The sequence below is a fragment of the Rhyacophila brunnea genome, unplaced genomic scaffold (assembly GCF_057557595.1).
Source record: "Rhyacophila brunnea isolate RB1 unplaced genomic scaffold, BYU_Rbru_1.0 scaffold_9, whole genome shotgun sequence".
NCBI lineage: Eukaryota > Metazoa > Arthropoda > Insecta > Trichoptera > Rhyacophilidae > Rhyacophila > Rhyacophila brunnea.
The window spans coordinates 18,462,721-18,478,850 of NW_028233361.1; the positions used below are offsets into that span (position 1 = coordinate 18,462,721).

The window sequence follows — 16,130 nt, forward strand, 5'->3', positions numbered from 1 at the left end:
ATATCGTCACTGGTCTGGCAGAAGCCACTAATTCGAAAAAATTACATATTGAGTTAGTTATACCAAAATGTTCCTTATTTCAAACTTTACCGTCTGGAAACCTTCTTAATAAATAAACAGTCTTTATTTTAAAGTCATCCTTTTTACGATTACTTAATAAACTCACATGATAGACTATTTCAAACATTTTAACAACTTCAAAGTCAAATTATACAAAACTAGTATTCTCCAGTTAGTGTGTTCTGCCAGAACAGAGACGATATTTGCTACTCATTTAGGTATTTTGTGCTTAAATAAGGTTAAATCAATTCATAAATTATTTTTACAGACTTATAATCCTGCAAAAGTCATCTGCATTCATATTTGTGTAAAATCAAAAAGTAGCCTATAGAGCTAACTAACCAGTGTAGGGCATGAGTTAATTGGGCCATGTATAGTAAAACTTTATTTATTGAATTTTTTTTTCTATTATTAAATAATTAAATACTATAGATTATCAAACCACATTGTAAACTATGTAAAATATAGCTAAATAAGTTTCTTGGGTAGATAAGTTGATAAAATTCTTATAAATAATAAATAACAAAAAGTGAGTCCAATTAACCTCACTCTACTCTATGTATGAGTCAATAATATTGCATTCATTATTTAACATCACGAATCGCCAACAATACGTACCGTATTGCCTGTAGGTACCAACCACACACAACACATTTTCTGGAATCCCTCAGAGCCAGACTTGGAGCCGTTGCCGTTCACGGTTTTGATAAATAACATAGCAATGACTATTCAAAATAAGACGTTTTTATGTTTACTGATTACTCAAAATTTTTCTTGAGAGAAGTCGGCATGGTTGATTGCAGTCAGCTTTACCGTAATTCAGACAATATAATATTAGATTGGGGCAAGAGTTGCAAATTGGACTTCAAGTTTGATAAATTCAATTTTTGGTCGTTTATTGGAGACTCAATGATATTATTTTTCGATGCATGGCAGAGTTTTTTCGCGAATATCATCTGTTCTTATCATAATATTTAGAAATAAGTTAACATGAAGTGACCATAAGGTTGCCATTTGTAAAAAGGGCTTACAATTAGTGGGCTTAGTCTTTCATACTTCGCTCTACAATCAGGTATTTTGTTCTCACAGAGTGTTGAACTAATCTGCCATCGGTAATGCCAATTAGGCGGACAAAAACTGCATTTACCCAACCGCTTTGAGTATTAAGATAATCCACTTTTATGAGGACGATGTTAGGTGAATTTTATTTCATAAATGCGTTAAACAATTCTTAGTGACTGTACTTGCACGTATTTTTTTATGACTTTTACGTTAAAGCTATACCTCAGCTGAGGCATGGTCTAAAAAGATCGTGACTAGGCGATGCGCAGATTGTGCAAATGACGCGAGCCGAACGAAATATAATTTGTCATAAAAATTCAACATGCGTCATTTTAATGTTATATTTATTATTATATTCGTTATAATAATAGTATATTCATTGACATGTTTTCTTTTTCAAGTACATGCGGAACGTTTTTTAGTCATCTTTACACGATTTAAGAATGTATTCCTCCGACGCCATCACAAAACAAATTGACGTGCTCACAGGTCAACTATCGCTCTCCGACTGGCGACGACTGCGAAATTTCATTCCACATACTTTTGAAAATTATTTGCCGTTTCACTTATGTACGCTCTTAACTCTTCTGAATACTTTATTGTTTTTACTAGTATGTACATAAATATTTATTTAATTATTCATGTCATATTATAAACGTCTTGAATCAGTATGCTGTTAAGTTGACTATATACGAGTATAAAACAATAATTGAAAAAAATGTATAAAATTTGAAATTGCAGAAACCTACCGATTAGAAGAAAATTATTTGTATCGATCGGGACTATAGTATAATCTGATGTTACCAAATAATTAATGTGTAAAATACTAATCAAACATACTATTTTTATCAATAACTATGTGACTACAGTGGGAGTCAACTGCGCATTGGATTAAATTGTCTATACCTACCATATAACCGAACTCAGGCTATTTGGCAATCTCCACGAAATGTTGTAATTGAAAACCACAAAACTTTCCTTAATTCTTAAAATGTAGCTTTTATATTGTTTAATATTCGCAAATTTATTATTTTATTGAAAGTAAATAAAGCTTTGTTGTTTTCATTGATACTTCAAATAAACTGCCCAGTTTTCAGAAGAGCAAACATAAACATTAATAATAAACTTTTAGCCGGATATCTGGGCTAGACGTAATAATATTATAAAGGTAACGTGATGTTCCCAATAATCTCACAATTTCAGATATAATAATAATAATGTATTTCTAATGTCCGCTTAAAACAGTATTATATAATATTTACAAAGTATTTATTATAGTGTATCTTGAAGCGTAAAGGCTGTTAGATTATTAAAACAATATAAACATAATGAACATACAATATTCATGGAAATATAAGTATTTTGTTATTAACAATAAAATGAGACAAACATGCAAATAAATACAATGTTATATTATTATCAACATAAACATAGATACCTCCAAGCCAACCCGCCCACACCACACCTGTTCTAAATAATTGAACGTATCATGAGGCCTTACGTTTGAATATGAATTAATAATCAACTTTTATTTTCGCATGGAAATGTCTTTTTTTTATATAAATATAATCACAACTTGAGTAACAAAAAACCGAAATATATAGTGGACGCCCTAATTTATCAATGGGTTAACACACCGACTCATCTATATATATAAAAGAAAGTCGGGTTAGTTACACCATTTATAACTCGAGAACGGCTTGACCGATTTTTACGATCTTTGATTTGTTGGATTTGTCTCAGCCCCGAATAGCAGAATAACTATTAAAACATCGGAAAAATTCACGGAAAAGAAAATTATGAATAAAATTAATTTTCTCATACATTTTGACATTTTGAACAATGAACCATTCGCGCATTCAAAAATAAAAGAAAATCACAAAATTAAATCCGTATACCACGCCATCTCTAATACATGGCAGAAACAATAAACAAGAAAAAAACAAACAAAAGAAAGAATGATAGTCGAAATGTCTTAACTGTCAATGGTGTAGTGTGCCCAACATTTCGTGCTTCATGTCAACAGCTCAATTAGCTGATTTCGATGATTTTTTGGTTCGTCATTTATTCGTCATTTGTTGTTCGTTTTGTACGTCAAAATCGAGACGGAGCGCTTCACTTTCATTCAGTTGAACCAAGCCAAACTGCGTTCGGAGGAGTATATTCATTTACGCGATGCAATCAGCACCGAAGAAGATGCAGCTAATGTTGGTCGATTGACTATTCTACTGGCGACGTACATTGGCAGCCCGCGTCATATGCATGAATATGCGCAATATGCAATGACATAATATTATGTTCGTCATTACGGTCATCCAGATCTATTCATGACCTTTACGTGCAATCCGAAATGGATAGAAATTGTTCAATTGCTGCCCCCGGACAAACATCAAATGATCCGCACGACATCACCGCACGTGTCTTCAAACAAAAAATGCTGTCGCTGATGAACTACACTGTTAATCATCGCGTCTTTGGGGATACTCGATGCTGGATGTATTCGATTGAATGGAAAAAACGAGGCTTACCGCATGCACAAATTCTTATTTGGTTAGTTGAAAGAATTCGACCAGACCAAATAGATGACATCATATGTGACGAGATTCCTAATCCCGAAACCGAACCAGACCTGCATGATGTTGTAATTACTAACATGATTCACGGCCCGTGTGGCAACATCAGCCCCCAATCACCGTGCATGGTCGACGGCAAGTGTTACAAGCATTATCCACAAAATTTAACGGCGGAGAATATCACTGTGAACGATGGTTATCCACTATATCGGTGTTGATCACCCGATGATAACAGTAGAACTATCACAACGAAAGTGAAAGGAAACGATATCGTGGTCGGCAACACTTGGATTGTTCCGTATTTGCCACTTCTTTCCAAAACATTCAAGGCGCATTGTAACGTGGAGTATTGCAATTCAGTGAAGTCCATCAAATACATCTGCAAATATGTCACCAAAGGCAGCGATATGGCGGTTTTTGGTGTTCAAACTCCCAATACCAATGATAAAATCACGCACTATCAAGTTAGTCGATATGTGAGCTGCAATGCAACGATTTGGCGTATTTTCTCATTCCCCATTCATGAACGTCATCACATTTGGCGGTGCATCTGGAGAATAGTCAACAAATTTATTTAAATGCATAGAATGTTGTTGAACGTGCTGAAACACCTCCAGCGACAACATTTACCAGTTTCTTTTCGATTTGCCAAAGCAATCCGTTTGCACGAACGTTGCACTACTCTGAGATGCCACGTTATTACACTTGGAATGCTTCATGGAAGAAATTTCAATGTCGGAAGCAAGGCGATGCAGTTCCTGATCATACGGATATGCGTTTTGCTGATGCTCTTCGTCGCATTTTCACAGTGCATCCGAAGAATGACGAATGTTACTTGCGGTTGTTGCCGGTGAATGTTCGTGGGCCGACAACATTTGAATCACTTCGAACTGTCAATGGTGTAGTGTGCCCAATATTTCGTGCTGCATGTCAACGGCTCAATTTACTTGAAAACGATACTCATTGGGACATGACAATCGCTGAAGTATTTATTGTTTCTGCATCTCCAAGTCAGACACCCACATTATTTGCTATCATTATTTCGACATGCTTCCCATCGAATCCACCTGAACTGTGAAACAAGTACAAGGATGACATGTCAGAAGACATTTTACATTGAATTTGTGTCAGTTCATGGAATCCCGATCTCGGGATGAATGAGTAGATACATAACCAGGCTTTGCTTTTGATCGAAGACATGTGTTACCTTATGTGCGGCAGTTTGTTAGTCAAGTAAGGAATGCCAACACCACATCGTGGAATAAACGACTCTTTCAAACGTGAACGTGAATATGATTGAGATGCATTGAACCAATCAGTTCGAACGAATGTACCACTGTTGAACCCCCAACAGAAGGAAGTGTACGATACGTTAATGAAGGCAATTGACCATGAAAATGGTGGCTTATTTTTCCTCGATGTGTCCGTTATAACTGGGAAGACATTCCTCATGTTCATGATTTCGCCACTGTTCGTGCAAGATTCGAAATTGATGTAGCAGTAGCTTCTTTCGGGATAGCGGCCACGTTACTAGAAGGCTGCTGAACGGCTCATTCATTTCGCTCACGGTAGCATGATCACGTGTCGGCAAACCACCAACTTTGTTCTGACAACAAAACGAAAAATGTCGTATAGCACAAGTTACTTCAATGAAGGGAATCGACCCGACTGCAACCCATCCACCAAATAGTTTAACAGAAAGTAGTGCAACAATGCTACGCGAATCATATCTATTTGATTCAATAAAGCAAATGCCTTGCTGCCACGTGAATTACATTCATTTATTGTAATTAAAATACTTTTCATTTTGATTTGATTTTTGCACATTTATTGAACTTAATTTTGAGTATTCATAAAAATTGAATTAAATTCAGCTAATAAGTTAACACAAGATTTCCTGATTCAGAGGCGGTACGAAGTTTGCCGGGTCAGCTAGTAATGAATAAATTAAAGTAGGTATAAAATCTAACCTCTGAAATGAAGGTCTACTGTTACGTGTTGAAAAAGCTTGAGTATTTTGAAGATTTTTATAGCTATAATGGTGATAATCCAACTATTAAAAAGGTTTTCTAAGCCACTCGTATTTGACATGAAGAAAGATCCCACATGAAGACAAAAAAGGATTTTCCAATAAAAAAAACTATGATGAAGTTTACAGAAAATACTCCGTTAGACCCAAAACTGATGTCTGAATTGTTATAAGACACAAATAAATCCGAGGTAATAATATTAAATTAACTAGGTCAGAGTAAATTCCCGTTTCACATCGCTTGTCTCCTTTCGAGATTGGAACACGTACCACATATAATGCTAGTATGAATATAAGTTCATCTGAATGAAATGTGTTTATTCAATTAGTGTTTGATTATTCAATTTACTATGAGTTCTAAACATCGACAGGTGTATCAAATAAATTGGGATTATTTTGACAATTTCGATTCAAAAAGATGATTAAAAATGTTTTAATTATATGTAAATTTATATAATCACCTACTTAAATAAGACTTTGTTAAAATAACTGGTGGCGGCGCTTTTAACAGTGGACTGTAATTTCAAGGAGATGCTGGTGGATTCCAGATCTAGTGGGGGGGTTAACAGGTTGCCAGACACTGACCTTTTATGGTGTTGATGATGGTTCCGTGGTCTGATTACACTATCATTCGCGCGGTATTGTTTGTTGGGTTCCCCGGTGCGCGGCACTTGACGGTATACTATTGATGAATTAGGATGAAAAGTTCACGATGATAGACGTGACGTTCGCTCAAACCGTATCAGATTTAGCGCATCGAAGGTGAAACATAATATTCGTTTTGAGTCACTCGGTAGCTAACGACCGCTAAGCTATCAGAAGCCCGCAACGCGACCGCTTTCTTGATATTACTTGAGCTAACTGCCTGTTATTGGCAATCACGGTCATCTTATGACCCATAATTGCTCGTTTCTAGTCTTGTGACAATAATAAATAAAGGTGTGAGGTAGGTGGGGGAATAAGGAATGACGGCCATCATAATTGGCTTAACCAACAGGTTTTCTATGCAAGAAATGCAGCTAAACTTTTCGGATCTACGTGTTTATTACAACGTTTTTATTAGGTCACATTCTTATTTGTCCGGTACAAATCTTGCAATCGATTTTTAACTAACTTCCCGACTAGCTAGACATTTTAAACTTTTATAATATATCATAACACGATGCCAATGCATTTTTTAATACTTTTAGCCATCTTTAAGTAGAATAATTGAATTCATTTTCAATTAATTCTGTTTTGTATGAAAAGTTATTTCGGAAGAAATCCGTAATCCAATCCACTATTATTGGTTGCTAGTGGTCTGGGGTCCTAACAACTAAATTATTAATATATACGTGCGTTACTATGGAAATCAATATGAGTGTTGAAATGATATTTCAGTATTATTTCTATCAAATACAATTTTTTTTGATCGTTTAAGCTAGTCAAGTCAACAGAAAATTTAAAAACGTCGTACATAAAAAGTTCTTTTTATCTTGTAATTATTTTTAATAATACGTCGTCTATGGCGTAGCCAGATACATCAAGCAAAAAGTCTATCACATACTCCATTGTTACCTCGCGGGTTTTAAAATCATTGGAATATCCGCACTTCCTCATTATTATTCTTTGTTCCGGGAAATATGCGGTTTTTCCTTCTTCAAACTGCAAACTCTTTATTGAAGCACAAAAAGAGCAAAACAGGTTATGTCACATTTAATAATATGAAACAATGTTGAATCTAAATTTAGATATTATTTACTACAGGCAGGTACAATGCTATAATAGTAATATGTATTATTGAAGAATTCTTTTTAAATGTCTGCTATTTTTTTCACCCCATCATTCTTCCTCTGAAAATGTCATAACAACATACCAATTACAATTAAGTTGTGATAGTACGTATTATCAAAATATATGGAATATCTTTGTTTCAGATCGCAACTCGCAAGCCACGTACGGCTCTTTAAAACGCGCGCGCGGATCTTCAGAAATATTGAATGTGAAAATTGTCAAAATTACATTTTAAAATAAAAATCACCTCGCGAACACTCTTGGTTTTTTGTTATTTACGATGCTAAAAATATACCATATTATCTATAACCTGTTAAATTATCACTACGCCAATAAGACATACACCGCATAAACAAAACCCCCCAGACATTAATTTCCATATTAATCAAAAAACTCTTTTTTTACACAGTGGGTTATTTTTAGCGGGTAAATCTTAGAAACCGCCCCCACAAATAAAAATATATTGATGGAAAAATGTAATCAGTGTGCTATTCATATTAAATTTGACCCTTTGCTATACAAAATTTGCGAAAATTGTATAGTGTCTTAAAATTTTATTGTGCAAATTAAAATAATTGATTTTATTGAAACCATACATTGTATCATTTAGTGAAGCATCCGAATCGAACGTATTAGAAAAATTCTATGGATTTAAGCACACATCTTTTGCTCGGCGAGAAACTTCTCTAGATACTGAACTATCGGCACGAGTGCTATTCTAGTGGTCTTTGTATCCACATAACTTAGTTTTAAATTAAAATATTATAATATCAGCTATTCCATTTAAATAATCTTAACAATTTTATTCTCAAACAACGGTTAATCGAATACATAAAAAACCTAACTAAGTAGGCAATCAAATATTATACACGTGATTTCAATTTAAATAGTTATCGTCATCATCAGGGGTGCAACAACCCGGTGTGGGTCTTGGCCTTCTCCAACAGCTCCCTCCACCTATCCTCATCTAGTGTGGCCACTCTCCAATACGCTACCCCCAGAATACGGCAGTCACTGGCAGCTCCATACAACCAGCGAATCTTTGGCCTGCCTCTTCTTCTACGCCCCTATTGGATTACTGGACATCACTCTCTTTGCCGGTTCATTGTCATTTATATGATGCACATGACCTAGCCATCGGAGTCTCCTAATCTTAATTGATTGAACTGTGCTGCAATAGCCCGTAGAGCTCAGCATTATATCTTCACCTCCAATTGGTGCCATCCCTGATCGGTCCATATATACGGCGGAAATTTTTTCCCTCAAAAATGTTCAGGGCTTGTTCATTTCACAGAGTTAATGTCCAGGTTTCCGATGCATAGGTGAGCACTGGCTTTACAAGTGTCTTGTAAAGAGTGCTTTTAGTTCGGCGAGATAGTATGCGGGACTTAAAATGTCTTAACAGGCCAAAGTAGCATTTATTCGCAGACATGATTCTCTTGTTGATTTCTTCTATAATATCATTATGTCGAGTTACAAGAGAACCAAGGTATATTAAATTGTCAACCGTATCAAACTTGTATGCATCAATATCTAACTTTGGTGCGCCTTCTCGTGGTGTGACATAGACAGGCATGTATTTAGTTTTTGCCTCATTTATTTGTAAGCCCATTCTTTTGGCAGAGGCTTCTAGTGCTGTGAATGCCTTTTTCAACGCCAATTCTGATATGGCAATGATTTCGATATCATCAGCATACGCCAGCAGCTGCACAAGATTAGTACATATCGTGCCGCTGCCACGGGCATCAATTTTTGCATCCCGTAGCACTTTTTCTAGCGCAATATTGAAAAGAAGGCATGCCAGAGCTTCACCTTGCCTGAGGCCATTCACTGATACATTTAATAAAACAAACATTCAAGATTATTTAGTCTGAACATTTTGAATTATTTTGAAAAGTGAGTGGTCTCATTATTATCTAATATCAAACAGTATAAGGTCTACATAATATATTTTTAGTACTTTGTATGTTTATAATAAATAATTGATTTTATGTAGTATGTCTTTAAAAAAACATTCACGACCTTTACAAAGGGCGAACGTGCTCAGCGTGGGTCAAAAAGGAGCTTTTTTCTATTTTCAAAGCATGATCCTGGACATACCTTAAACGTTGTAGATAATCTATCTATATAATTTTGAAGCCTTATTATCCGTTATATTTATTTTAAAAATTTGATGACTGCATAAAGTATTTTTATTACATAAAATAGTATTCTTTTAAACCTCTCGCTCTAATGTTATAGAATATAGTCTTTATAATTATCTTCCAATGTGTTAATCTTGCCCATTTTTTGAATAATAAAATGCCCAATTCTTTTCAAATTTGGGATCACAGAGATAATCAATATAATTTTTTATCGTAAATATTTCATTATAATAATGTCAATATAAATTATACTGATGGTTTTATAAATGCGTTTAAAAATTAATAAATGTAAAATATCTTAACACCACTGCACATTTATGTACTAAAATATGACTATACATATTCTAAAATATTAGAGCGAGAGGTTGAAAAGAATACTATTTTATGTAATAAAAATACTTTATTCAGTCATCAAATGTTTAAAATAAATATAAAGGATAATAAGGCTTCAAAATTATATAAATAGATTATCTACAACGTTTAAGGCATGTCCAGGATCATGCTTTGAAAATAGAACAAAAGCTTCATTTTGACCTACGCTGAGCATGTCCCCCCTTAAATACTGAATGCTTTATAAATTGACTCGTGAGACTGCATTAAGTAAAACTTGCTTTCATTTTTGTGTCAAATGATCGATTATCAATCATTATAAATGTTGGCTCAGCCACGTGCTATGGACCTTTCTTCAAGCCGACTTGATTATGGCGTCCTGGAAAGCCACTCAATTGCTAAACATCATCCATGGCTGGGTACAGCGAAGCTAGAGATACTGGCATGACTTTGAAAGATACAATAACACTGCTAAGTAAAAGATATTCTTGCTGGGCTATTCTAACTAGTTAATACGGTATTAGCATGTTTGCATTATTTTTCTTCATCCAAAATAGCACGAATATCACTTGAAAAAAATCTATATACAAAACGGTTATATACAGTAATTGATAACATACACAATTGCGTCTTACTTTATTCTAATGGAATTAATTAAGAATCAATTAGTATGGTGTGTTCAAAATATGTTGCAGTACTACTCAACGAAATTAATAATTGACAGATCGCGGTTAACGCATCATGAGAGGCCGTGTTAGAAACACCACGCCTAACAGTTAACTTTCCGGAATAATTACTGCCTAAATACGACATAATATCATATGTATCTCTTTTCTATTGATGATATGTTAGAATAGCTCTGCAGTATTAGAAATACATATTGTCTCTATAGTGTATAGACTAACTTTTAAATTGCGGTGATTGTACTGTATAATAATAAACTTAGGTTACAAAGTTATCAATTATGATTACGTTGTATAATATGAATTACGTATTATTTAGATTCTCTAATATGTTAAATAAAAATTGAATGCATTTACCTATGTCCTATATTATAATTATCAAATAATAAAATCGACTAGGTACTTTTTAAAATACCAATCATCTAAAAATGTTTTTTAATACCGCGGTACGATCTCATTAAAATTATGGTGAAGATTTTAATCATAAACGCAACGCAATACCCTTCTTCTCAGCGGGGAGCTGTTAGCTAAAATTAGATTTGTTGGGGTGTAAAATTTAAATTTACTTATATTTGAAAAAAGGCTTCTTCGTTATTCTGATATAATTTCACAACTTTCATAAGAAATTCAAAATTATTACAAACCCACAATTGAAGCTAGTAAGTAGTTTCTAATTTGATAACCTCCAAATTCGTCATTTTAAGATAATCGCGAAAATCCGTCAAGCACCAACAACCGACTGCAAATATATATATTTTTTGAAAACACATTATTCATCAAAATGGATGAAACACCATGTTTAAAACCACTCGTAAAATTAAAAAAAAAAAAAAACGGACTAATACTATAAATGGCTTTGCAATCAACCGCCGACTCAATTATATTTATAATACTTTACTAATGAGTTAGATTAAATTTAATTGAAATTAAAGTTATAAGTACCTACTTTTATTTAAAATACTATATAGCCGATCGCCAATGTAGCACAATTTCGAAAACGCTTCAGTGATTATTAAAAGTAATTAGTTAAAATTTGTTGTAATTAAGTATGACTCCTTTAGCATTGTGGTCAATGTGCGTGGGCGCGATACCCGAAAGATGCAGGTTCGATCCTGCAGGGTGTTTTACTTTTTTCAAAAGGATTTTTTCTATTGGTTATAATATATTTTCTCAGAAAAGTTTTCAAAATTATGTATATTTATATAATTTTTGCTCTATGGACGTCCACAATACGAGTATAATATAACACTTATGAATGAATGTGGTAATTTACTTTTTACTTAAAAGAGGTAATCAACTCGGTCACTAAGCAACCCTAAAACTATGTGGACAAAAACATTCATTTACGTGAACAGCCCTCGTATGAACTAGCATCAAAATGGGTGTCAAAACCGCGGTACTTGTAAATCATCTCCCATTCTCACTTATTCATAATTCCAGCGAGCTCGGCGCAAATTCAAAACAGAGCCCGTTGGGAGTTGTACATGAGTAACGTGGCAACACTCGCCTTATTTAATTTTATTATACAGCCTGGATGAGTTAATTTATTATAGAACTTGGAGAGGAACTTTGACAATAATTACGTACTGGTTCATAATATTATACCCAGTCGGGATGATTTAAATTGCATTTCCACTATCTCTGATGTAACTGCGCTGTGCTACGTTTTTTAATTATTATCTCTGACGTTGGCATTCGTATAATTAAATACATACCTAGTGTAGATTCAGGGCTGGGATGGGTTTTTAAAGAAGCCTTGCAGTATAATGAAACAACGATGATACGAAATACCACTATATGAAAGGATCGGGGAATTTCGATTGCCACAAAAATGATGCTTATGCAATTATTAGTATTCTTTATATTTTTATACAGAGTCTAGTCATGGATACTGAAGGCAAGGGAACGGAAGGCAATTTATCTGGTGTTAGAACGGAGCACAGGACGTCAATCATCTAGAGACTGCAGATAAAGGAACGGCTCTCGAAAATATGTCTGAGACGAATTCTGCAGTTTTTTTCGACATATTGTCCGGCGCGGACTAGACAACCTGAGAAGACTGGTAGTTTTGGGTGGTCTCTAGGGTAGGCGAAGCAGAAAAAGAGCTTCTGCGCACTGGGGCGACCAAGTGAAAGAGCTGACTGCGGGCACCATTCATTCTGGCCAGAAAGAAGCGGAAGATCGAGAAGGATGGAAAGTCTTGGTCGCTCAAAGGATGGAAAAATTAAAAAGTAGTTACGATCATCAGCCATAAGTGTAAGACCAAGAATATTATTCTAATAACACCTGTACATGTCCATGGATTTACTGGCAGTAATAGTGAGTATTTTGACAATAACGGTTTACATGTAAAAGTGCTGATTGTCTCTCCAATTCATTCTTTAAGAGTGAGCGAGACGTGATGTTGTCATTTTATGGTACTAATTCATACTATTTGACAGGTAGTGAAAATCGGTCAACCTGAAAATTCGTTCGTACTTCGTTTTTTCACCGGCAGATTTGCCACTATCTTTCTACTGGGCAGGCGCAGATCGAAAAAATCCTACTGTCGCATGAAAATGCAGAATCTTCCAAACTTTTTTGATTCATGCATGCAATCTTGCCAACTGCATAATAATACATGTTCACCCCTACATTTTCTTACTGTCAACAGTAAATCCATACACGTGTAAACGAGGTATTAGTCTTCTCTCGAAAAATAGTAATCGGTTGAAATGAATGAACATGGAGATTTACAACTTATACCTCACTTATTTGAGGTTATATTGACCAATTGCCATTGGAGGATTAGGTCATCCCTCTCATTATAGCATTTATTTGTGTACTCATTTTATGTAAGAAATTAACGATGTTCAAATCAAAATATTTACTTACTTTTGTTTTCAATAATGGTATGAATACAAAATAATACATGTTATCCTTTTTTACAACTATCCATTCTACAAAAAAACCTATCACAATGAGCTGCATTATGTCCACGTTTGAAGTTAATAAGTTTATAAAAAATCAATTTTATTCGACCATCTATCTGTATATAAGTTTTTCTACTCTTTCCCATCCTTTGACCTGGCTAAATATCATTTATAATAAATTTGGCAAAAAAATAGTAAAGTCTAAATTTATAAAAAAAAAATGATAACATAACAATACAAACTTTTATGTTGTTGACATTCATATTATGGTGCTGTATCTTTAGTATATTTAAAGATCTATAGATAGGTATTTATACTAATACATATTATATCAGAGGCCCAAAAAAGAGTATTCTCCTTCTTTTAATTTGGTGACTAAATTGTAGTTGGTTTACCTCCCTATCCTAGCCCACTACTTACGTTAATTACTGAGGTTGCGCAGCCAAGGACAATCTCTTTCTGCATACCCGTCTCCTGCCTTCTACACTTTTCTGTATCAATTGTAACTGTAGGACCTATCGGGCCGTCTAACTTGGTAGCCACAAAGGCCAATTTTATTGTTTTTAAAAAAAAATTCGGCGTCTTACTGCGGGCGTGAAGACCTCTTCTCATACATTTTTTATACACTGAATACACGTAAACACGTGTTGAAGATTTTAGTATTTTCAATAGTTACGTCTATAATATTAATATTATCGACCAAGGGTACTTGATGGAATTTTAATTTAAATTCTAATGGATTTAAGTTTTATACTATTCCATTTGAGTCGTTTTTTGCGACCCGGGTTTTTTCATTTACGAATTATGGATTATTAAGACCGATTGTTATTTATTATTAGTAGCTACTTATATTATTGATATATTATCTCATTAGTTGACTCCAATTCCCAGTATTGGCGATTTTACACCTATTGAATGTATTATTATTAATTATTATATAATGATCTATTTTTTGGGGTTTGACGATTTATACGGTTATAAATTGTATTATTACTGATGAGGTAGGGGGGTTTTACAAACATATTCATAATTTGTTTGTTATATTTTCTATTGTGATCGTTCACTTAATAAGTAGGTGATAAATTTGTACCTACTTTATTGTAGGTATTCATGTATTATATAAGATGGAATTAACTGTAAGTGTGTAATTGGTGATTTCGCATAGTACCTGAAGATCCCAGAAAGCAAAACCCGTGTCACAAAAAAACGACTCAAATAGAATACTACAAAACGTAATTCTATTCGAAGGGACGTCTATATCTAAATAATATACATTAAAGTTTGTCACGCAAATGTAATGGCGCTTGTAATGCATTCGGTGCTTTTTCTTTAAGTTTTATAGCCTGACCATAATAAAAAACCTTACTTCAAGGCTTTGGTACTTGGACAAGGCTTTTAGATTTATATCTTAATAATCTATCCTGTAGATTTCTCCGATATAGATCTAGTCGCAATCATTGCATTCTAATTAATAAGTAATGCCACTGTTACTGTTATCATATAAATAAATAATGGTTGGTGTACACTGATTCTAAAAGCTCCCTTGCATTCACATTATTTAAATTCGTGTTGGTTTGCTCTCTATGCTAGTAACAAGTAAAACTATTACGTTAATACGTATTTGCATCGTAAAACACGATGCGGGCAATTGGGTCAACGCCTTTTAGTAATCCCTCCCCTAATTAATAGGTCTAGATTAATAATTATATCCTACAATATAAATTAGAGATTCATTTTGTAAATGCTGCAACAAAAACTGAAGAATAACGACAACAATACAATTTAACAGACTTAATGCTTTAATCTAGACTTAAAATAAATGCATGAAATAACCTTGCTAATACGTGGTTTTTTAATCTATAAACTTTTAAAAAACATGATTTATTTGAAAAAAAACAATCACACTATAACTTTACCCTATTATGATGCTGCAGGGCTATTCTATATTATGTATTTCACTTAACTCCAAAATTAATAAAGAAGTGATAAATAAATCTGTTATGTTGTATTCTGACAGTTAATTATCCCGGGATACGAATAGTCAGGCGTGATCTTTATTAATGTTGGTAGAGATGAACACGTTAACTAATTCAGTGAAGCTATTCTATACACATGACGGTCATCGGCGGTAGTTTATCATATTTATATATTGAGGTGGTTAATTTTTACATTAAGTTAATCGTCTGAACTGTCGAAAAGTGTTGTTTTAACAGCCCGTCCCTTGGTTGTGTTAAGTTTTAGAGCAAGATAGACAGTTTTGACAGTTTATGTGGTTAATTTTTGATGATATGCACTTAAATAAAAGAATGAGAGAAGGATTTGGAAGTTCGACATGAATTTGACTGATCATTTTTAGCCATAGTATGAAATTAACCTTAAACCTTTAAATATTTGTCCAGATTATTTAAATCAATAAAACAATCGCAAATACTCGAGCATTAAATATTCTTGAATTAAAAATTCCTTGTTAAGTCAGCAAAAGCTTTCTGTTGCAATATTTACTCGCTTTCATACGCTTTTAGTAAAAAGCTTTTATTAAATGTCTTCAATCCTCAAAAAAAAAA

General features: G+C 33.8%; 1 protein-coding gene across 1 annotated transcript; it reads left to right on the forward strand.

The window, feature by feature from the left end:
• The first annotated feature begins 3,472 nt into the window (after positions 1 to 3,472).
• Positions 3,473 to 3,913, forward strand: LOC147063355 (uncharacterized). The gene has a single exon (XM_085960032.1). It carries the CDS (start codon positions 3,473 to 3,475, stop codon positions 3,911 to 3,913), a length of 441 nt encoding a protein of 146 aa, XP_085816158.1.
• Positions 3,914 to 16,130: the final 12,217 nt, after the last annotated feature.

Excerpts from the sequence above, each read along its gene's own strand:
- LOC147063355 (XM_085960032.1), top strand. The coding sequence starts at position 3,473 with ATGGATAGAAATTGTTCAATTGCTGCCCCCGGACAAACATCAAATGAT.